The 23,227-nt window shown below is 46.9% G+C and overlaps 1 protein-coding gene across 1 annotated transcript; it reads left to right on the top strand.

Annotated features, from left to right (window-relative positions):
* Positions 1-74: 74 nt before the first annotated feature.
* Positions 75-22,996, top strand: PHKG2 (phosphorylase kinase catalytic subunit gamma 2). Its single transcript, XM_068244120.1, has 9 exons — positions 75-330; positions 8,868-9,043; positions 11,870-11,924; positions 12,009-12,074; positions 15,081-15,244; positions 16,421-16,511; positions 17,910-18,063; positions 21,579-21,704; positions 21,791-22,996. The coding sequence occupies exons 1-9, from the start codon at positions 236-238 to the stop codon at positions 22,049-22,051; spliced, it is 1,188 nt and encodes a 395-aa protein (XP_068100221.1). The 5' UTR covers positions 75-235; the 3' UTR covers positions 22,052-22,996.
* The last annotated feature ends 231 nt before the right edge of the window (positions 22,997-23,227 follow it).

The raw sequence follows: 23,227 nt of genomic DNA, 5'->3' as shown, positions 1-23,227 counted from the left end.
TTTCTCCTCCTATAGGCGGCTGTAGGCAGCACAGGTCGGATGGAATTTCCCGCGTCCTCTGCAGGAGAGGAGACGCAAGGCCACGCCTCCGGGTGGGCGGATCTGCGTTGCCGGGTGATGGCGGGGCGTAGGGGATGATCATATCCGGGGAGGCCGGAAAAGCAGGACGAAGACGGTGGGGTGGCCGCTGAATGAATCCTGCACCCAGCGGCGGGAGAAGCGGTAACGTTACAGAATGACGCGAGAGGCGGAGTCACGTGATGAGCTGCCGGACTGGGCCGGAGCCAAGGAATTCTACCAGAAGTATGACCCGAAGGAGATCATCGGCCGGTGAGCCCCGCCCCCTCCCCTTGCAGCCCCGCCCCTCGCAGGGGGAAAACATTGATATCACCCCTTGTTTTCATGGAGGTTGCCAGCCCTGAGCCTTACCTCTGTGGTATTATCCTCCCTATACTGATACAAGGAAGTTCTTACACATATCAGCGCCTACACTGCATGCTCTTAGCCACAAGACTGTATGTGTCAGTAATTAAAGAATGAGTTGCCAATGCTTAAAAGTGCCCATTAACTGTACAATCGAGCAGAATGGGTAGCATTCAATTTACTGATTGTTTGTGGATCTGAATTTTTGAATTATTCAATTGAATGAAAATTGGTGCACCAACAAGCATGTCCTATCAAGGATTTGACCGCATTCAGGCTGAAATTGGTTGAATGTATCAATTGGATAAACTGGGAAATCTGGGGCTGACATGGTTGATCAGGCGATTGGACGTGCTGGGAAATCTGGGGCTGATGTGGTTGATCAGGCGATTGGACGTGCTGGGAAATCTGGGGCTGACGTGGTTGATCAGGCGATTGGACGTGCTGGGAAATCTGGGGCTGACATGGTTCATCAGGCGATTGGACGTGCTGGGAAATCTGGGGCTGACGTGGTTGATCAGGCGATTGGACGTGCTGGGAAATCTGGGGCTGACGTGGTTGATCAGGCGATTGGACGTGCTGGGAAATCTGGGGCTGACTTGGTTCATCAGGCGATTGGACGTGCTGGGAAATCTGGGGCTGATGTGGTTGATCAGGCGATTGGACGTGCTGGGAAATCTGGGGCTGACATGGTTCATCAGGCGATTGGACGTGCTGGGAAATCTGGGGCTGACATGGTTCATCAGGCGATTGGACGTGCTGGGAAATCTGGGGCTGACATGGTTGATCAGGCGATTGGACGTGCTGGGAAATCTGGGGCTGACGTGGTTGATCAGGCGATTGGACGTGCTGGGAAATCTGGGGCTGACATGGTTGATCAGGCGATTGGACGTGCTGGGAAATCTGGGGCTGACATGGTTCATCAGGCGATTGGACGTGCTGGGAAATCTGGGGCTGACGTGGTTCATCAGGCGATTTGACGTGCTGGGAAATCTGGGGCTGACGTGGTTCATCAGGCGATTTGACGTGCTGGGAAATCTGGGGCTGACATGGTTGATCAGGCGATTGGACGTGCTGGGAAATCTGGGGCTGACATGGTTGATCAGGCGATTGGACGTGCTGGGAAATCTGGGGCTGACATGGTTCATCAGGCGATTGGACGTGCTGGGAAATCTGGGGCTGACATGGTTCATCAGGCGATTGGACGTGCTGGGAAATCTGGGGCTGACATGGTTCATCAGGCGATTGGACGTGCTGGGAAATCTTGGGCTGACATGGTTGATCAGGCGATTGGACGTGCTGGGAAATCTGGGGCTGACATGGTTGATCAGGCGATTGGACGTGCTGGGAAATCTGGGGCTGACATGGTCAGTAGGGTGCGTGGCGGTAACTGCGTGCGTTATTGCAAGCTATGAACACGCAGGAACCCCTGGCTACTGTCCCTCCAAAATATTATATGTGCCCGCCCCCACACAGTGCCTGTTTAGTAAGCAAATACTTGTTATGCCGCCCGCTAGTGTCCATTATACCCCCGCATTCAGGTCCCACATGACTACAGGCATATATAGCATGTAGGGCGCAACTGACCCCACGTCCAATGCTAGCAGCCACAAGGGGTGGCAATTCAGAAGTACAGCGGACAGGTGTTGTATGCATGTGTGTGTGTGTGTGTGTGTGTGTATATGTATATATATATCTCTCATAATGGGTCATCAGAGTGACAATACTGGGTGAGAGGTTTATGCACAGACGATGCTTGGCCACAGCTAAGGCTCCTATACTGCTCTACAGAGAGGCAGCATCTAGAAGAGCGTTGGACAAAACAAGACTAGGCATTTAGCAATCACTATTCCTCTACAAACACTAGATTGTTAGCCCACATTGTTCAATCTGATCATCAGGGTGATGTCACTGGGAGGGAATCCATACAAACACTGCCTGGCTACAGCTGAGCTGTCTGTGCTGCTGTAGGATGTGGGGGAGGACAGCAGAAAAGCCATTTATAAGGCAGGGAGCACACTAGATGCGTTTGTGCGTGTTTAAACGCGCACGATTCTACAGGGCATTGAAGTCAATAGCCTTGCCCGGGAAATGCTTACGTTGCGTCTGTTTGTTCGCGTTCTTTTGTGGTTTCCAAACGCACAGTTTTCTGCTTTTTCCTGCACGCTCGCATGCAGTACATGCCGCTGTAAATGCGGAAACATATGCGGAAAAACGTACGTGTTTAACATCAGCGCAAAACCCGACAGAAAACGACAGTGTGTTCCCTACCTTACTCATTTACCGATATAGCTGTCAGTCCCCATTGTCTCAGCCAAGATTCATCCAGGCATACAGTAACAAATAGTATATATTCATTATGCAGCCCAACATATAAAGCTGAATATGCACAATAATATGTCACTGGTCCTACATTTGTTCCTGTTCCACTTACAGTCCTCCCCCATGCAGAGTAGCCAGCAGAGCTTGAGATATATATATATATATATATTTGTTTGTTTTTATTTCTATAGCAACAACATCGTTCTGTAGCGCTGTACATAGTACAAGACAAATAGTGGGGAGCATAGATACAGGAGAAGTTCAAAATGCTGTACAATCACCAATGGATGGACAAATACAGAGCTGATGTGTAGTTTGAGGCATCATTAATAGAGATGGTTAGAAATGCCAATTTCTGCTTTTCAAGTAGACTTTATTTATTTTTGCCTTCTCTGATTGGCCAAACACTTCCCAGTGTACTCAGCATTCTCTGATTGGTCCAGTGCTTGTGAGTTCTGTGATTGGGCCAAAGTTACTGAGTTGTGGTAATGCAGTGTTTCTGCAGAAATCCAATTTTTCCATTTTCCGATCGGAATTGCTGATTTCTGTTTGAAAATGCGGACATGTCATTTTTGTGGATTCTGAATAAGCATTCCTAATCATCAATACTAGTACATGTTGATGGTGCACATGACAATGTACAGCAGAAACATGAAACACTGGAGGGAGGTCCCTGACCTTTGCTAGCTTACAGTATTTACCTGGTATGTTTATTTCCATCACATGATGCTGGGGGCAGGGAGTGTAGCACCAGCCTGGGCTATGTAATGCTAACCCTACAACAAGGAGGGGAGCAGTATGGGGCATACTACCAGGAACTTTGTGGCACTCTCTATTGCTATTTTAGGTAGCGGATCCCATGCTCTGAACATGCCTCTGCATGTAAACTTTCCAAAATTAAATTACTAGAGATTCGGTTCCAGCGTGTGCTGCCGTCCAGTCTTTCTACAGCTGATCACATGACTGACAATGACTTATGCAGAGAATCCTCCTCAGGCAAATCAGAAGCGATGGTCAGCGAGAGAAGTCTGGCTTGCAGGAATTTTGTATGCCCGCTGGGTACTGAGCCTTTCAGAATTGGTATTATGTACAGTACATTAGATTGGTCAGTTCCAAGCTGCATACAGTTTGCAATACGTTTACATACCAACTGGATTGTTATTGACCAGATTGTTATTGACCGAGATTCCTGGCTGACACAGCTGAGAGATCAAATTACAGTTTGTGATTAGTCACAGATGAGGGAGAATTAGACAGGCAAATCTCTCTAAACCAGGGTTGTGGAGTCTGTACAAAAATCTTCCGACTCCTCCGTTTATGAAACCTCCGACTCCGACTCCTTAGTCTAATACTTACCAGGGCTGTGGATTTTGTACAAAAATCACCCGACTCCTGACTCCCGACTCCTCAGTTTATGAAATCTGCGACTCCGGGTACCCAAAATTGCTCCGACTCCTACTCCACAGCCCTGCAGAAAACAGGATCATCACTGGTAGTCCCAAGGCTGTAGAGTCGGTACAAAAATCATCTGACCCATTAGTTTATGAAACTACCAACTCCAAATCCAGGTACCCAAAATTGCTCCAACTCTGACTCCACAGTCATAAGCGGTCCTATAGGTTTGTAATAGATTTTAAAGTGAGAGAGGGAGTCACCCCAGATGAGATTTTACAATGCACGGGCACAGAGTTGGGTCACTTACATTTTGTGGACAGCTGCCGGGGGTCTGACGCGTTTGTTGGTCTTCGAGAAGGGCAGCACGGTGGTGTAGTGGTTAGCTCTCTCGCCTTGCAGCGCTGGGTCCCTGGTTCGAATCCCAGCCAGGGCACTATCTGCAAAGAGTTTGTATGTTCTCTCCGTGTCTGCATGGGTTTCCTCCGGGCACTCCGGTTTCCTCCCACATTCCAAAAACATACGGATAAGTTAATTGGCTCCCCCTAAAATTGGCCCTAGACTGCAGTACTTACACTACATAATATAGACATATGGCAATGGTAGGGATTAGATTGTGAGCTCCTTTGAGGGACAGTGACAAGAGATATATATATATATATATATATATATATATATATACACAATATTTCTAGATGTATGGCGGCTAACCAGGGCTGGTTCTAGACTTTTTGCTGCCTGAGCCCCCCCCCCCCCCCCCCAATTTGGAATGATCGCACAGCCCTGCCAATTTATTCTGCTTCATTTAATGTTCTCACATGACATGCTGCAGCTCAACACAATAGCACACTGGCTGGCTGCGAGTCTGCGACAAACAACCTGCTCACCCGCAGCCACTCCGTTCCTCCTCAATCAGGACAGCAGTACCACCTCCCTCCTGCTGTGCAAGTCAAATGAAACACTGCTGCTCTCCTGCCTCCTCACTCGCTGTCAGATTCCTCACATGGCACAACAAGCTGCTTTTCCTCAATGATGACCTCTGCACCTCGCTCTCCTCTCGCTTCTCCTCCTGCTCTGACTGTATGCTGTTAGGATAAACACAGTACAAACATGCTGCCCCTGTAATCTCTGTGCCTGATTCAAATGTTTCACCTTGCTTCATGAAAGAACAGGCCCTGCAGCTAGCTGGCTGGTCATATTCGTTACTAGCTATACAGACATTAGAGATGGCCCATGTTCCTCTAACTTCATTAGAAGTAGGTGTCCTTTTGTCCTCAAACATGCTTGATGGATCCTGTTGGTCTATAAATAAAAGAAGCTTTGTATGTGACCTTTTCTCTTTGAAGACTGTTCATAGGAAATATGTTTCATGGTCTCATGATGGGCTAGCGTGACATTCTGATTCCCCCTCCCCCATGTCAGTGTCATCACCAGTGTTGTGTGTTGAATGGAAGAGTTTGTGGTATAGAAGTCCAAAAAGGTGATCATCTCCAGCATCTATGTTAGGGCTGGTTCACACTCGGAATGCGAATTGCGATTGTGATTAGCGTTTAATAGAACAAGATTCACATCGCAATTGCCCACAAAGCACTGCATGCAGCACGTTTGCAATTTATGCACATCACAAATGTTGCAATGAGAATAATCCTTAGGGATTCATGAGGGCCTGAGCCCACTGACGCCGTTGTGTCCGCTTTTCAGTTACACACCAATGTTAGAGATGCTGAAAAGCGGACAGAAGTAGATACAACTACGTTAGTGGGCTCAGGCCCTTAGCAGCAGCGATCAGCAACGCACTGAGAAGTACCCAAGTGTAAACCAGCCCTCAGGCTGGGTTCACACATAAAAAAAATTCAGTTCAGTTCCAATCCTGTCTTGTCAGTTTCAATCAGTTTTGCATCCGTGTTCTATCAGTTTTACCAGACAGGAATGGAACTGTGCACATTGTATGTATAAACCCAGCCATAGAAAACTGAAAGGGCAGGACTGGAACGGAACTGTCGGAGGAGACAAAAAAGTCCTGCTTACCTGCAGGGCTGTGGAGTCGGACCAATTTTGGGTGCCTGGAGTCGGGAAAAAATGCACCGACTCTGACTCCTAATGAATTTAAACTGTAATTAAAATAGAAAATATGATAATGTTCTATTTCTCAGATAATAGTCATCATAAGTTTTATATATATACAGTAATAGCTGTGCTTGGTCCACAAAAATAAAATAAACCAATCAAAATTAGTTACTTGTGCTGCTTCAATAAAGCAGTCCCCGTATTTTTTGTTTCAAAGTTTTTATTGAAAGTTTTTGAACAAGAACATTAGACAACAAAAGGAAAAACAAACAGAGCTTATTTAGCAAAAATCACAGGGTGACAATGTATGATAAAGCAATTATATAATCGTAGTAAAACAGGAAGTGTATAGGTGGTAGGGAAACCAGACAAGCCTCTAAACGGGTGCACTGTGCCACCCAGGCTGGCGTGGATACGGGAGCCTAGCGTTGATTTGTGAGTCACCCAGGGTACCTGGAATGGGGGGGGGGGGGGGGGGGGGTGGAGAGAGACATACTGCACAGGGAATCACGTGGTGGGTCTGTCTGGACCAACAGGCCCAATCAGGGTTGGGGAAGGGAACGGGAGTTGCGTCTGTGGAAGGATAAATGTACTTTAGAGGATTAAACCAGCTATCTGGGGTATGCTATGATAAAGGAAGGGTGTAGGGACCGACCTGGTGGGGGAAGGGAAGGTCGGTGTAAAGGGAGGCTTAGGAGGTTAGCTCTAAGCATTGAGCAAAACCTCTGTTATTCTAAAAATTTGTAACGTGGAGAGGGGAGCGGGTGGGAATATAATAGAAGACAAAAGAGAAGGAAGAGGGTAAAGAGAGGTAGTAGAGAAATAAAAGAAAGAGAAGGGGCCCATCTCATAGCTTAGTGATTAGTGTGTCCTCCATGTTTGGATGCTCGAGCTGGATCCAAGGATCCCAAACTTTCTTGAAAGTTTTGTGGGTATCACAAAGTATACTTGTGAGTTTTTCATTGACCATGTAGGAGTGCATTCTAGCCTTAAATTTGTCGCAGTCCCCGTATTTTTAAAGTCAGATATACACATCTGATTGTGACTGTACAGTATATATGATGTGTACAAAGGAATCTCGTGTGTGTGTGTGTGTGTGTGTGTGTATGTTTTATACATATCTGGGGCTTCCTCCAGTCCCCTTCAGGCCAATCAGTCCCTCGCTATCCTCCTCCGCCACCTGGATCTTCTGCTATGAGTCTTGGTAATTCAGCCAGTCAGCGCAGTCTGGCCACGTGCTGCTCCCAGAGCTAGGAATATTCTGCACCTGCGCAATAGTGCTGCGCAGGTGTAGTACGCTCCCAGCGGCGGAGTGTGTGCATGCGCACTACGCCAGACTGGCTCAAGTATCTGGACTCCTAGCAGAAGATGCAGGTGGCGGAGGAGGACAGCGCGGGACTGATTAGCCTGAAGGGGGCTGGAGGAAGCCCCAGGTATGTATAAAACTTTTCTTTTCATCCTTCTCAGGTACCATTTAATTCGTAGTCACCAAACCAAATTTTAACAACATATCAAATTATTTGATTTCATGAGCAAAGAGAGTGCATACATTTGCATAAATCAGAATCAACGCAGAATTATTTCCATCTCATTGACCATCTCTATTAGTGACACGGCTACACATCAGGCTTTATACTTACAGCATAGATGTTATTTCATATATATAAGAGATTCCTGTGTATACATCATATACAGTCACAATCAGATGTGTATATCTGACTTTAAAGGTTTACTTTGTTACACAGTAGTACTATACATATGCACTCCCCACAAAGCTGCAGGGAATCCACTGAGAATGTTGTGCACATTGAACACAGAGGTGTTGTCTATCACCCATAAACCTGGTTCAGATTGTGCATGAAGAATGTGTAATAGAGGAAGAATCTCCTTATTCCCCTGCAGAGTACCTGCACATCATTCTTACATGTACCCACAGTTACATTGCCTAGGGCCTGATAGATGTTCTTTGTTCCGGTCTGCACCTTTTACAAGTACTCTTACCAAGGACTAAAGGGAATAAATATGGCAGTCTCCATATCCTTCGCACTTCAATTGACTTTTAAAATTCCTAAGCGTTGGCAGTTAAGAGACGTATTTCATGTTACATACTTTCAATCAACAAGATTGTAATATGCAAATTAGAGGAGTCGGAGTAGGGGAGTCGAAGTCGGTGAAATCTTAAACTGAGGAGTCTAGAGTCGGTGGATTTTTGTACCGATTCCACAGCCCTGCTTACCTGTGGCTTCCTCCAGCCCTTGGCAGCCGATATGTCCCTCACCGCAGCTCTGGTGTCCCAGGGTCCCCTCAGTTGCAGATGCGTTGTGCTGCTTGCAATTGCGCCCACGTGACCTGGAGCGTTCTGTACAGAACTACTGCACCTGCGCAGAACGCTCCTGGCCATGGGAGGAAGGCACAGAAGATGGCGAGGTTGACCTCTGCAATGGAGGGGACCCCGGAGCTACAGCGAGGGATAGGTCGGCTGCCAGGCACTGGAGGAAGCCCCAGGTAAGGTTTTTTTTTTTTTTTTTTAATTCTCTGTTTCCTTTTTAAAAGCTTACAGATCTGTGTGTGTTTTGTCTCTGCTCTGTGATTGGTGGTTGGATAAGGTGGTGATGGAGATCCCCCATGACAGTGTGGTGACGTTTGTGTTTTCCTCTCCTCAGGGGTGTCTCCAGTACGGTCCGGCGCTGTGTACACCGGGAAACGGGGCGTGAATATGCTGTGAAGATTATTGAGGTGACCCCAGAAAGACTGAGCCCTGAACAGCTACATGAAGTGCGAATGTCTACTGCTAAAGAAATGCAGATCCTGCACCAAGTATCCCAGCACCCATATATTAGTAAGCCCCACCTACTGTTCCACCTACCATCCACCTTCCTCCCTGGAAATCCTGTCATAACGCTACTTGCACCTACACATCAGTATGCCCCACTGCTTCACAACCATCCCTTTCCTCCCCCTCTATTATCTGAGCACCCATCCATCAGTAAACCCCACCTACTGCTCCACCCCCCTTCCCCCTTCTCCTTTATTACACATCCTGCACCAAGTATCCCAGCACCCATTCATCAGTAATCTCCTTTCCCCCGCTGCACATTCTACATCAGGTATCCTAGTACCTATATACAGCCCCAACCACTGCTCCACCCACTGTTTTTTTTCCCATCATTTCTCACTATGCACCAATTATCCTAGCATCCAATCCATCAGTAGGCCTCACCCACTGCTCCACCCACCACCCTTTCCCTTTATTGCATATCCTGCACCAAGTATCCCCGCACCAATCCATCAGTAAGCTCCACCTACTGCATGACCTTTTTATTTTCCCCTTGATGACTCATCCTGCACCAAGTGTTGCAGCACCTTTATAATGGCAAGGCTCACCTGCTGCTCCATGCACTATTCTCCTTCCTCATTAAATATCCTGCATGAAGTATGTGAGCATAAATCTATTAATAAGCCACTCACACACCTCCATTCAGTCTTTTTTTCTCCTCATTACATTTTTTGCACCAGGTATACTAGTAGCTTTCCATCACTAAGCTCCTCCCTCTGCTAAGCCACACCCTGAGCCATTTAATCCTGTCAGACCATTGTCAAAGCATGTGATGGCCTCTGAGGTATTGATAGTGGACAGGTATTAGGGTTAGGGCTTTGCAAAGGAAACCCATGCTAACCTAGAAATAAAAAACACATATACAAGTAGATAAAAACTAGTTCTACTTGCATAACAGATGTATTACACTGTCAGCATTATGATTCCTGTGTATTTTATAAGGGAAAAGCAGAGAATGTTAAACTAGGCAGTGGCCATCTTGCTTACAGCTAATCATGACATCTTCTCCCTCCCTCCTCTTGCTAATTGTATATTCATTAGCTGCCCTCCTCCCAGAGTCTTCAGACACTCCCACTTAGGTATATACTAGAGTTCCATAAAGATGATCCATATACACCAGTCATACTTGTTTTTCCGTAATTAACACCCACCTCAGAATATAACAGTTTTGAGTACAACTCTAAACTAAAATATACTATATTTGTGCAGCCAGCATGCAAGTGTGGCATGCAGCCCTGCCTGGCTATCAGAGCTCAGCATTATGTCACACACAGCGAGGGATCCTGTGTCATGCGATCCCTGCTGGCTTCTGCAGAGATAAGTGTCCTCCATTATACTGCTCTGGCTGGGGGAGAAAAAAACAATCGTACTGGTCTGTATGGAAAACGCAGCTTTCTGCTACAGCTGCTGCTGCTTACTGGATGGGCTTTAGGGGACGGGCTTCCTGGTTGCCTCTCTCTCTCCCTCTTTCTATCATTGGCTGGAGAGAGGCACCAGCAGGACAAAGAAGGCTTATGATTGAAGGTCAGAAGGAACAGGGAAATGAGAAGCCTGAAGCATCTAATGCTGGGCATACACGTAGCGATCTGGCAGCTAGATTAGCCGCCGGATCGACTCCTGCCGCGTCCCCGCGGCCGCCCGGATCGATTCCTGCTCTTCCCCGCGGGTGCTTCCTTATCTTCTGCTCGATTCCCCGCTATTGTCCGCCCGCGGGTATCGAGCAGGGAATCGATCCAGCGGGCAATCAGACCTGTCGGATGTTATCAATAGAGCCATCAGCGTCTCGATTTGATAATAAAAAAAAAGTGCTGTGTATGCCCAGCATTAGGCTTAACACACACCATACAATCTTGGTTGTTTAACCACTTGACCCCCCAGTGCTAAATTTCTCCGTCCCTCTGCGCACTGCTTCACCCCCAGGGACGGAGAAAGGCGCACTTATTTGTTTACTGGCTGGGAGTGGGCGGGGACCTCGCGCGCACACTCCAGCCAGCCAGCACAGCAGGTGACTAATTGGAAGTTAGGAACAAGCGTTCCTAAATCCAATTAGACGCGCCGATTGCGGACACAATGGAGGCTGCTTCAAACAGAAGCAGTCTCCATTGATAACACATTAATGTAAACAAACGTGTAGCGCGCGATCGCGCGCCCCCGCGACCCGCGCGCGCGCGCACACACCCCCGCTCTGCAGTGCAATGATTGGTTATGGGGACCCCAGTCCCCAATAACCAATCATATCACAGTAAAAAATGAATGGAAGCAGCGCTGCAATGTACAAATTGCGCTGGTGCTTCAGGGGTAAAACCCCTCCGTTGTGAAGTGGTTAACCTTACCACTTTCATGTAGTATAAGAGCTTATCCAATCAATCATTCAAGGTATTTTCCATCGATTGGCCCTTATACTACATAGATTTGGTAAATCTGTACAACCAAGATTGTATAGTGTGTTGAGCTTAACAGTGTGACTGCTGGAGGACTAGGTTGCCTAGCGTGCTCGAGGCTCTGTCCCCAGACATTTTGCCGGCAGAAAAAAGCTGCCTCAGTGTGCCTCATAGGTTTCAGCCACTTGGGGAAGACGAGAGATGTGGGTGGGGAGGAATGGGAGGGCGAGGGTGGTAAATCAATCAAGGACAAGGAGGGATATGGAAGGAGGGGAAATAAGGAAGAGAGGAGGAATATATTATTGATTGAACAGTTTCTATTTAAATTTGTTTTTTATGGCGACAATCCCGCTTTAAGACTCAGGGAATGGATAAATACATGAGGTGCCTGTAAGGGGTGTTAGTATTGGGATGTGAGTCTGACTTGTCCTTTTTCTCTGTTTTGCAGTCACTCTCATCGATTCTTATGAGTCTTCCACCTTCATCTTCCTGGTGTTTGATCTGTGAGTATGCCATACTGTGGGGTTCAGAGGCTCCGCCTTCCTGCTGTCCTGACATATCATGGTTGTGCGGTCTTTGTCTTGTAGGATGAAGAGGGGGGAGCTGTTTGATTACCTGACAGACAAAGTGAAGTTGAGTGAGAAGGAAACCAGGTGGGTGGCAGGTTCTCTGAGCTGTGTAGCTGTTTTAGTAGTAATAGCAGAGTACTGCACTGCGTACCTGCAGAGGTGTGTTTACCAACAAAACGTGGTGTTTATGGTCTGTAATAAGAAATCTCGCCTGTTTCGTGACATTCCAGGAGGTAGGTTTCTAGTCTTCTACTCCTTTTTACAAATGCCTCTTTTCACAAATCCCTCCTTCAGTCTGTTGTATTGGTGCCAACAGACCCATAATGCTTTTCTCTCTACCAGTGCTCTAAATGACTGCTAGGTAACATGGATCGGAGTGTATTCAGCTCCCTATGTAAGTTATAGCCTGTATGTCCTCTACTGTAGCCCTGGACCCTGACAGCCATATGTGTAGGGCATTGTTCTAGGTTACCTGCTGAGCCGTGACACTGAGGGTGGGCTTCCTACTGCCTCAGGCTCAATTGTCAGGGGTAGAGAAAAAGGAAGTGACTGGGCAGGGCTGCTTCATGTGAAATAGTCGTTTATTGTTGGGCTCCAGCGGTTTCCGGACACCAAATTGCTTCTCCCTCAAAGTTGCAACTATTCTGAGGGGGAATAGTATTTAACGCCGCTGGAGAGTGTTGCAGCAGCGGGGAGAGCCGTCAATCAGCTCACCCTGCGCCCAGCTCACTGGCGACGCAGACATACGTACGCCACCCCTAGCCTGCAGGTGTTCTGTTGTTGTAGGGTGACAAGGGCAAGCGACATGGTATGGGCAGGAGCGTCCTTGTCCTGTGCTGGCTGAGGTACACCTACTGCACTCTGGCTATGAACCATCTATCCTGTGTACAATGCTTAGCAGGAACCTGAAGGGATGTAAAGAGATACTGTCCTATTGAGAGGGAAGGCTCTAGATTTCAGAGCCTTCCCAGTACTGCATCCCGTTGTTCCACCGCTGCCCTCCATTGAAGTTATTCGACCTGCAGCTGGAATACCTCTTCAGGACTCCTTGGCAGTCTTCAGAAGCCCTCACATCTGAAGCCAAGTGTGTCCATATTGTGCGCACACAAGGCCAGGCTCTCGTCTGTCTGCGCAGTATGGAGCGCATCCGTCTTTGGAAGCATTTGGTGGTGTGAGTGCGTCGGAAGTCTGCTGAAGGAGTCTTGAAGTCTCATAAATTCAACTGGAGACAGCGTGGGGAACGAGGGCAGAGAAAGAGGACCAGACAGCCTGTATGGGATCCGAAACCTTCCCTCTTCTTAGGGGAGGATCTACACTGAAGTGAGTTTCCTTGTTTTGGGCTCGCATTTTGAAGTGAACCTGAACTCTTGCACAGGACAGAAGGAAAACCCAGAGAATGCACCCTGTAGTTTAGCCTGTCTAATTCCCCCTCATCTGTGACTAATCACAAGTTGTAATTTGATCTGTCAGCTGTGTCAGCTAACTGCCATGACACATAGATTAATTTGAAAGCACAGGATGTTACCCCTATGTCTGCGTCTATGAAAGCAGGAAGTACAAACACTGCAGTGTTATTGCAGGATTTGTATCCGCTGTAACAAAGAAATGCTTTTCTTTAAAGAACAACTGTAACGAGAGGGATATGGAGGCTGCCATATTAATTTTCTTTTAAGCAATACCAGTTGCCTGGCAGTCCTGCCTCTAATACTTTTAGCCATAGACCCTAAACAAGCATGCAGCAGATCAGGTGTTTCTGACATTGTCAGACGTGACAAGATTAGCTGCATGCTTGTTTCTGGTGTTCTTCAGACACTACCACCGCCAAATCGATCAGCTGGGCTGCCAGGCAACTGGTGTTGCTTAAAAGGAAATAAATATGGCAGCCTCCATATTCTTCTCACTACAGTTGTCCTTTAAGGCGTTGCGTTTTAGGGGACGATATGGTCGCATAACGTGCCCCTAACGCAACGCATGGCGGTGTTGAAGTTGGACGTCAGATTGAGCTGCGTTATGCAGCTCTCAAAGCAGCCGCTCCAGGTTAGTGATAGGAAGTCCGGATTTTTTTAAGGATTCGGATCATTTGAATCGGATCATTGAAAAGATCCGGATCTTTGAACCAAATCCTTTGAATCATTTTACTAGGGAAGCAGACTGGGGGTGAAATGATTAGCAGGACAGGACTTTCCCTGCACTGTACATTCTGTATGTTCCTGTTTCTTCCAGACAGACATCCACTGTGAACCGAATCTCTCATTGTGATGATCTGGATGATTCGACTCACAAAAAAGATCCGGATCAAATGAACGATGAGGAGACCTCCTCCTCCAACATTACTGAGCATGTGCAAACAGTCTAACGCTGCTTAGCCCCGTATAACGTACAGCATGCAGCACTTAGTTTAAACGTGCTGCGTTACACTGCAACGCAACGTGTGCACTGTGAACAGCATATTGATTTTACAGTGCTGTGAGTTAGGCTGCGTTACTGGCTGCTGTAACATGGGACTTTAACATCCCACTGTGATACCAGCCTAAAGGTTATTGTGCTGTAGCTTATTTTTTAGAGCAGAGAGGAAGTTCTGAGTTCAGGTCGGCTTTAAGTATTATTTCATCTTAATTTCCTGTTATTTAATACTGATTGCTATTGGGTTCCTTTTTATCCTGTAAGCAATAATTTTTATTTTTGTTATAAAACTATATAAAATAATTGCACTGAGTGCTCTTTTAGACTGCATGCAATTCCGATTTTTGATGCATTTAAAAAAAGCCTTGAATGCTGCGTTTTTCTTCTTGTGTTGCTGGCACCCAGTGAAAATCGCAAATCTGAATTGTGATTTGCAGTGGTGTAAAAGAAGCTCGATTCTGTAAATGCTTTTGTGTTAAAGTATTGAATTCTCTCTCTGACACTCTACTGTGCTTGCAAACTCTGCACTAGCTTTTCAGAGCATTACAGTGGGGGACAGAGAGAGTTGTTTAACCTGCAGCTGTAAACTGTTGATACTGGTTCTGCGTAAAACATTCCTGTGAGTGGGGGAAGGGTTCTCCATAACCCCCCAGCTGTGTCCTGTCATGATTTTGTCTCTTTCCCCAGGAGTATAATGCGCGCCCTGCTGGAGGCTGTGTCCTATCTACACAACAATAACATTGTCCACCGAGACCTGAAGCCAGAAAATATTCTGATGGATGACTGTCTGAACATAAAACTCTCTGACTTTGGCTTCAGCTGTGTGCTGAGACCAGGGGAGAAGCTGCGAGGTGCGTATCCTCACCTGTGTGGGAAGGAGGGGCTGGCGAGCAGAGATGGGCTGTTTCTATTACAGAATTTCACGTTTCGACCAGTGCTAAGAAGCACTTGATAAAGACCGCACTGGCCGAAACGTTGTGCTTTTTGCACTGTGGTAATAGCAATAAATATTGGCCAATCGGCCTGAAAATCCAGATAGAGACCCAGTCTTTCTGTTGTTGGTTGTAATTGCACCCCTGGTGGATACGGGTGTCGGCTGGTTGACTTCCCTGGTGTTGCCTTGAATTGGGTTGCAGCATTGAGGTAGTTTGGACTGCTTTGGTTTAGCTGCATGCCCATTTCAAGTGTGTGATTCAGACACTACTGATGCCAGAATGATCAGCAGGATGCCAGGAAACTGGTATTGTTTAAAAGGAAATAAAAATGGCGGCCTCCATTGTTATGCTGTGTGACTGTCCCCCAGGAACTCACAATCTAATGTCCAGTTCACAGATAATACAGCATTATCAAGTGTCCTTTGACTCTTTAGCAGCCAATTTATTTAGAGGCTTGTAAGTGCTCCAGGCCAATTTATTTTAGCACATTTTTTTTTTATTTCTTATTTGTTACATTTCCCTGCTTCTAATTAGTACTGCTGTAATGTGTATTTATGGGCACTTGTCACAAGGGGGCAGTGTGAGACAATAACAGGATTTCTGCTTTCAGTTTCTTTATATTTTCTGCCAGTATAGAAAGATCAAAGCATTCCAAGTATTAAAAACACGAGTTCTGCCAAAAGAGGTTAAAAGCCCTGCACTTATCTCACACTAAATAACTCTCTATTGAAGCTGCTAACGTGTTAAAGTGGTTGAGGTTAGGAGTTTGACCCAGAAATGGTTGTTAGTCTGAAGTGTATGTAGTACAGATGTCTCATACCGTATATGGCATTGTATTATCGTGGATGCCTGTTTGCTGCAAGTTATGTCTCTGAGTGTAGTTTGACGTAGGATGTCTCTTTGCTGTGATAGATGTCTCAGAGGGTAGGGTATATTGCGATTGTCTCTTTACGAGGGAAGCCTGAGTGTAGGGGATGTTGGGGATGTCTCTGAGTACAGTATAAACTGAAGGATGTCTCTTGAGTATATTGTGTATTAGAGGATGTCTTATTGTCATTTGACCCCCTATCTGTCTTTTCTTGTCACCCCCAGAGCTGTGTGGCACTCCGGGATATTTGGCTCCAGAGATTCTGAGGTGCTCCATGGAAGAGGCGCACCCCGGCTATGGGAAGGAGGTAGACCTGTAAGTACAAAAGGTCAGAGGTCAGGATGAGCTGTGAGGTAACATGATCTAGCAGATGGGGTGGTTGGGTTCAGTCTGAATGGCAAGGTAGCTGGAAAAGGTGTGTTTTGTTTTTTTAGGTGGGGGGAAGGGTCAGAGCTCAGGGTGAGCTGTGATATAACAAGAAGTGACAGAGAAGAAAACGATCAGACCCACAAAACTAATGGACCTGTAAGCTTAATGTCAGATGTATATAAACTGTTTGAAGGTATCCTATGGGATGCTATACAACATGATATTGCACAGAACACTCTCTAGGTTCAGATGAGATCCTCAGCGGGGGTTTACTAAAGACAGTTTTTGTCTGTCCAACATACTTGTCTTTGAAGTGGTAAAAGCATACCTAGCTATCGGGAAAGCAGTAAATATAGTATACATGGACCAATGATGCTGGAGGGAGGAGGAAATGTGTATATGTGGATGGAGAACTGGCAGAAGGCAAAGAATGGTAGTAAACAGATCCTGCTCAAAATGGGAAACTGGTAGCAGTGGGGTCCCGCAAGTGTCTGTACTGGGTCCAATGCTTTTTAACTAGTTAACTTAAACTGGATGTTTATATGCATCCAGTTTGAGACTCTTTAAATCAGTCAGGACGTATATACGCATCCTGTCATTAAAGTGGACCTGAACTGTTGCACAGGATAGGAGGAAAACAGAGAAATGCACCCTGAGTGGTTAAAGGAAACCCGAGGTGAGAGGGATATGGAGGATGCCATATTTATTTCCTTGTGAACGATACAAGTTGCCTGGTAGTCCTCCTGATCCCATGTCTAATACTTTTAGCCATAGGCCCTGAATATGCATGCAGCAGATCAGGTACTTTTCAGGTTTTACTGGATTAGCCATATGCTTGTTCCAGGGTTCTGATTAAGACAGTACTTGTGCCAGAAGATCAACTGGGCTGCCAGGAAACTGGCATTGGTTACAAGTAAATAAATATGGCAGCCTTACCTCAGGTTCCCTTTAAGACGAGGACATTTTACCACAATCGGTAATTATAGTAAATTCTTCACTTGCATTTAAAAGTGGCTTGGATAAATTACATTTTTTTGTTGTTGTTGTCGTCTTGGGTGTGGTTCTTCCTTTGAAGGGCATATACGGCCATGATTGGTAAGTGTAGGAAGATGTTCACTTGATCCAGTCAGGAGATCTTTTATTTCCTCTGGATTGAGGTGCAGTGAGACTAAAATCCTTGCCTTTAATTGACACATATCATTTATTTAATCTATATGACTAAGATTGGGGAAGGACGGGGTTTGGGCAGCCGAGGATTATGGTAAGGGGGAGTGGCAGATGATTGGTCAGGGTAAGAGATGATGTAACAGGAAGTGGCTGACATGATTGATTTCTTTATTGTAGGTGGGCATGTGGTGTGATCATGTTCACGCTGCTGGCGGGTTCCCCTCCTTTCTGGCACCGGCGGCAGATGTTGATGCTCCGTATGATCATGGATGGAAGATACGAGTTCACCTCGCCGGAGTGGGATGACCGATCAGCCACAGTGAAAGATCTGGTAATGGCAGCTTTTCTAGATTATGTAGAACCTAAAGGAAGCCTGTAGCCCCAAAAACAAAACAAAACAGATACTTGAGGGAGACGGCCCTGAGTCCTATAGAGCCTTCCCGTAACCCTCCTCGTCCCGTCATTCCTGCGCTGGTTTCCCCGTTAGCAGTCTCTGACCGATGGGTCAGAAACTGCTCTCATCCGCATTGGGTGGGCTTCAGGCTCCCGAAGACAGGCCGCTCCATACAGCACACATGCGTGAGGGCCCTCTCTCGGGCACTCGTGCGTGCGCAGTACAGAGCCGCCTGTCTTGGGGAGCACTTGGGGTGGGAGATTGAAACAAAGGAACCTGCAGGGGAACGAGGGGATGGAGAGAATCACTTTAAGAGTTCTGATGATTCAGTTCTATGCCACAAATATGTTCTTGGATTTGTTTTTGTTTTTTTCAATAAATGCATAACTACTGAATAATCAAGTTTCATTTGTCAAAGTGGGGTTATACTCTCAAAATTACAATTACAGTAACTACTTTTTAGATACATAAAAGAACATTTGAAAGCTTTCCCTGTGTATAAAAACATTTATTTTCACTGAAGAGAACAGAACAGGCTTGCTTATCTCTAGCTAATGACAAGTATAAGCCTTGCCGACCAGGAGACACTCTCTGCCTGTGTCTTGATTCTGCTTCCTCCTTCCTCCCTCCGCTGAATAGACACATTACTCTAGCAGCAGCTAAGTCACTTCAGCAGAATAGATGGGGGGCAAAGTGAAGACACAGGCAGAGGCATTCTTGTGGGCAATGATTGCCGATGAGCCAGAGATAAGCAAGCCTGTACTGCTGTCTGCAGTGAAAGTAAACATTTTTACACACAGGGAATGCTGTCGAATGTTTTTATGTGCCTAAGAATTGATACTGAATTTTTTTATTTAACTATAATCCCACTTTAATGTAGTTTTCTTTCACTTTTGGGACATTTTTGAAAATAAGATGTTTTAAAGTGGACCTGAACTCAGAATGTCCTCTCTGTTATAAAAGATATGCAACAGCATAACAACCTTTAAACAAGAAATATTTATTTGTTACAGATATTACAGCTGATACAAATCCTAAAATAAATCTGCACTGATTCATGGAAGCAGACAGATTGTTAACAGCCTGTGCTGTCAAATGAGTTTATCTTCCATCTCTGCCGGGGCAGCCATGTGACACGGGTGAGATTAAATTACAATTTGTGATTAGACACAAATAAGGGGAAATTAAACCGGCTGAACTCCCCAAATACATGCAGGGTGCATTTCTCTGTTTTCCTTCTGTCCTGTGCAAGAGTTCAGGTCCACTTTAAGTTGCATTCATACCAAATATAGGACCATAGAAATCTGGCCCGCGGTGGGAAAAATCTGCTCTGCAGCATACATGTCAAACTGTAGCCCATGGGCTAGATCTGGCCCGCAGTGGTTTTGGCTAACAAGTGATTCCTCTACTTTGCATGAGGTTTGGCCCACTTTAGACCACCAGGGAAGCTATATTGGGGGTGAAGCCCTAGATCACCAGGGAAGCCTTATGGACAAGGGAAGGGGAAAAATGCTAGACACCATGGAACTGTATAGGGGAGGGAGAGAGATCACTAGACACCAGGGAAAAGAATACAGGAGGGAAGATTACTAAACAGGGAATTGTAGAGGGGATGAAGGATCATTAAACACCAGGGAACTGTATAGGGCAGTGGTTCTCAACCTGCGGGGGTACATCGGCAGCTGTCAGAGGGTCCCTCAGGGGCCACAGACAAAATGGCGGATCTCGCCCCCAGATAAGTGTCGGGCAGGGCAGGCTCGGTGGCATGGGCGCAGCAACTTACTTAGCCCCATTCCTGCGTGGACTCCTGTCGCCGGGCTCTCATCCTGACCGGGCTCTCCTCGCCACCTCGCGTCCTGTCTCCATGGTTACCCGGCAGCCTCTTATGACGTCAGAGTTGCTGCCGGAAGTAACCATAGCAGGAAGACTCGGCAAGAGGAGGAGAGCCCAGCGAGAGGAGTTTGCAGGGGAACAGGGCTACATAAGATTATACTGGGGCACTACCTGTCTATCTATACTGGAGCACCTATAGCTCGCTAACTACACTGGGGCAGCACCTGGCTAATCTATTCTGGGGCACCACCTGCACCTGGCTATCTATTCTGGGGCACTTATAGCTTGCTACCTACACTAGGGCACCACCTGTACCTTGCTAACCTATACTGTGGTCACCTATGGCTGGATACCTATACTGTGGGGGCACCTATGCCTAACTAGGACAGGGGGTCAAGAGGTGACACGGGGACCTAGAGGGGGAGAAAATAGGCACAGGGGGAACAGAGGTGACACAGAGGGGGTCAAAAGAGGCACAGGGAGAACAGAGATAATACGGGGAGATGAGGTTACACAGAGGGAAACAAATGAGGCACAAACTGAGGTGACACAGAGGGGGACAAAAGAGGCATAGGGAGAACAGAGGGGGACAAAAGAGAATAGATTTGGGTTAAAAATGAACCAGGGACTACCTGTATTTCGCTACTATTTGGCCCCACCCACATAATGTAATGGCCATGCCCACTTTTTCGCTGCAGTGCGCACATTTTCAGTAGGGGGTACATTTGCCTAGAGATGACTCACAATGGGCACGTGCTAAAAAGGTTGAGAACCACTGATATAGGGGAAGGAGGACCACTAAACCCCAATGAACTGTGTAGGGGAGGAAGGAGGCTTGAGACACCAGGGGGCTGTATATGGGAGGTAGGAGGGCCACTAGACATCATGTAACTGTATAGGGGAGGGAGGTGGTGGAGTGCTGTTCGACAACAAGGACCTTTGTAAGGGACGGAGATGGCCTTTATTGATGGTCATGTCTAGGAGAACTCATTGAGTAGCATGTGATTTGGTTGATCAGCTGATGGATTTAGCTGATTTTCTGTGATTACATCCTGCTTTAGCACATGATCATACCTAGCAAATCAACAGACTTGCATATGTATCACCTGACCAAACTGATCACATGCTTTGCTATGAGTTCTCCTAGTGGCCACTAGACTTTGTGGGTGGCCCGCGACTTGGTCCCAGTGTTTAATTTTGGCCCACTTTGTATTTTAGTTTGACACCCCTGATCTAGAGGCTTCCCACATCCACCTCCAGACTACTGCCTCTTCTCAGGACCCTCGTAAAGTTTGCAGCCACACTCCCATACATGAATGAGCACAGAGAATGCTTTACGCATGTGCATAGAGCCGCTCATCCTCCGGTGGAAAAGTGGCGTCCAAGCGGCCCCATGCTATTGTGCAGTCATGAGCCATCCTGTGCAGTGCGGCTGCTTTCCATTGACAATTGTGGAGGTGGTTTGGGAATCCTAGTGCTGGAAAGATGAGGGGGACGTGGGTTGCCTCTGGATTATCTGAGGCTTCCCTCTGCTGAGGTAAGTATCTATTTGGGGCACACTTATCGCTACAGGTATACTTTAATAATCAGACTGTGGTTTATCCTTCTCTTTTTTGCAGATTTGTCGTTTCCTCCAGCTGAATCCAGAGAAGCGTCTGACGGCTGATCAGGCCCTGCAGCACCCCTTCTTCCAGAGTCACCAGATGGAACAGGGTCCTTCCGTCACCCCGTATCACCGCTTCCGGGTCAGTCTCTCTTTCTGGGACTTAAGCGTTAATGAGGTTATTGTCACTGTGTAATTGTTAGTGATACCTGGATTCTTCCTCCGCAGATTGCAGCCTGGGCCGCTTTGGCATGCGTGTCTATCCTGGCAAGATGGAGGCGAGCACGCCCTGTTACCAGTGAGCTGCTGATCCGGGACCCATACGGCATTAAGGGCGTCCGCAGACTTATCGATGCATGTGCGTTCCGCATCTATGGACACTGGGTGAAAAAGGGGGAGAGACAGAATCGAGCGGCTTTATTCCAGCATCAGGCAAAAGCTCTTTTACTGACATTGGGGGAAGATCCTGATGAGGATGGGGACATCTGAACACAGCTGTGATCCAGTACTAACTATGAGGTGGCAAAGGGATGTGCTGGACCCATATCAAACTGATATGGTTTTACAAGACTCTGCTGAGGCCTTTATTCATTGAGGTACTGGACGAATGTAACTACATCCTCTCCAAAGAGGTGTCCATTTCCTCTCTGATGAGGTGATCATTTCCACTTTTCAGAGGTATCCCCATCCTCTCCGATGAGGTGTCCATATCTTTACAGCTGAGGTGTCCGCATCCTTTCCGCTGAGGTGTCCGCATCCTTTCCGCTGAGGTGTCCGCATCCTTTCCGCTGAGGTGTCCGCATCCTCTCCGATGAGGTGTCCGCATCCTCTCCGATGAGGCGATCATTTCCACTTTTCAGAGGTATCCCCATCCTTTCCGATGAGGTGTCCGCATCCTTTCCGATGAGGTGTCCGCATCCTTTCCGATGAGGTGTCCGCATCCTTTCCGATGAGGTGTCCGCATCCTTTCCGATGAGGTGTCCGCATCCTTTCCGATGAGGTGTCCGCATCCTTTCCGATGAGGTGTCCGCATTCTTTCCGATGAGGTGTCCGCATCCTTTCCGATGAGGTGTCCGCATCCTTTCCGAAGAGGTGTCCGCATCCTTTCCGATGAGGTGTCCGCATCCTCTACGCTGAGGTGACCACATTCTGTCCTCTGGGATGGACCATATTCTCTTCTCTGAGTTGATCATCTCCTGTCTGCTAAGATGACCACGTCTTGGCAGTGGTTGCTGTAGCGCTGTCGATGCTGCATCCTGCTTGGGATATGAAAGAGAGGTGTATGTTCATATGGAATGCTGTGTTGACTTGGGGCAGGAGGGGGGAGGTTTCAGGTTTTGGATTTCCTTGTATACAAGAGATGTGAAGCAGAGAGGCTTTCATGACATTGTTTTACTATTTATGTCACAAAATATAATAAATCCTTGGCCGTAACGTGTAGCGTCTACCTCTGGTTTATGCCGTTCTCCAATCACAGAGGAGCTCTAATGTCACATGACTGCTTCCTTATGTTCAATCATTTCACTCCACACTCACTATTGCTGCAGATTCCAAGGAGCAGACTGAGTAGGGACTGTCTACAAATCTTTGTCTACAAAACTTTGTATGATTCCTTATCAGTGGCTGAGCCGATGCAGCCATTACAACTGTGCATGGAGCAGAACG

The sequence above is a fragment of the Hyperolius riggenbachi genome, chromosome 7 (genome assembly GCF_040937935.1).
Source record: "Hyperolius riggenbachi isolate aHypRig1 chromosome 7, aHypRig1.pri, whole genome shotgun sequence".
NCBI lineage: Eukaryota > Metazoa > Chordata > Amphibia > Anura > Hyperoliidae > Hyperolius > Hyperolius riggenbachi.
Note: the sequence above shows the minus strand (reverse complement) of the source record. Positions and strands in the feature narration are given on the sequence as shown.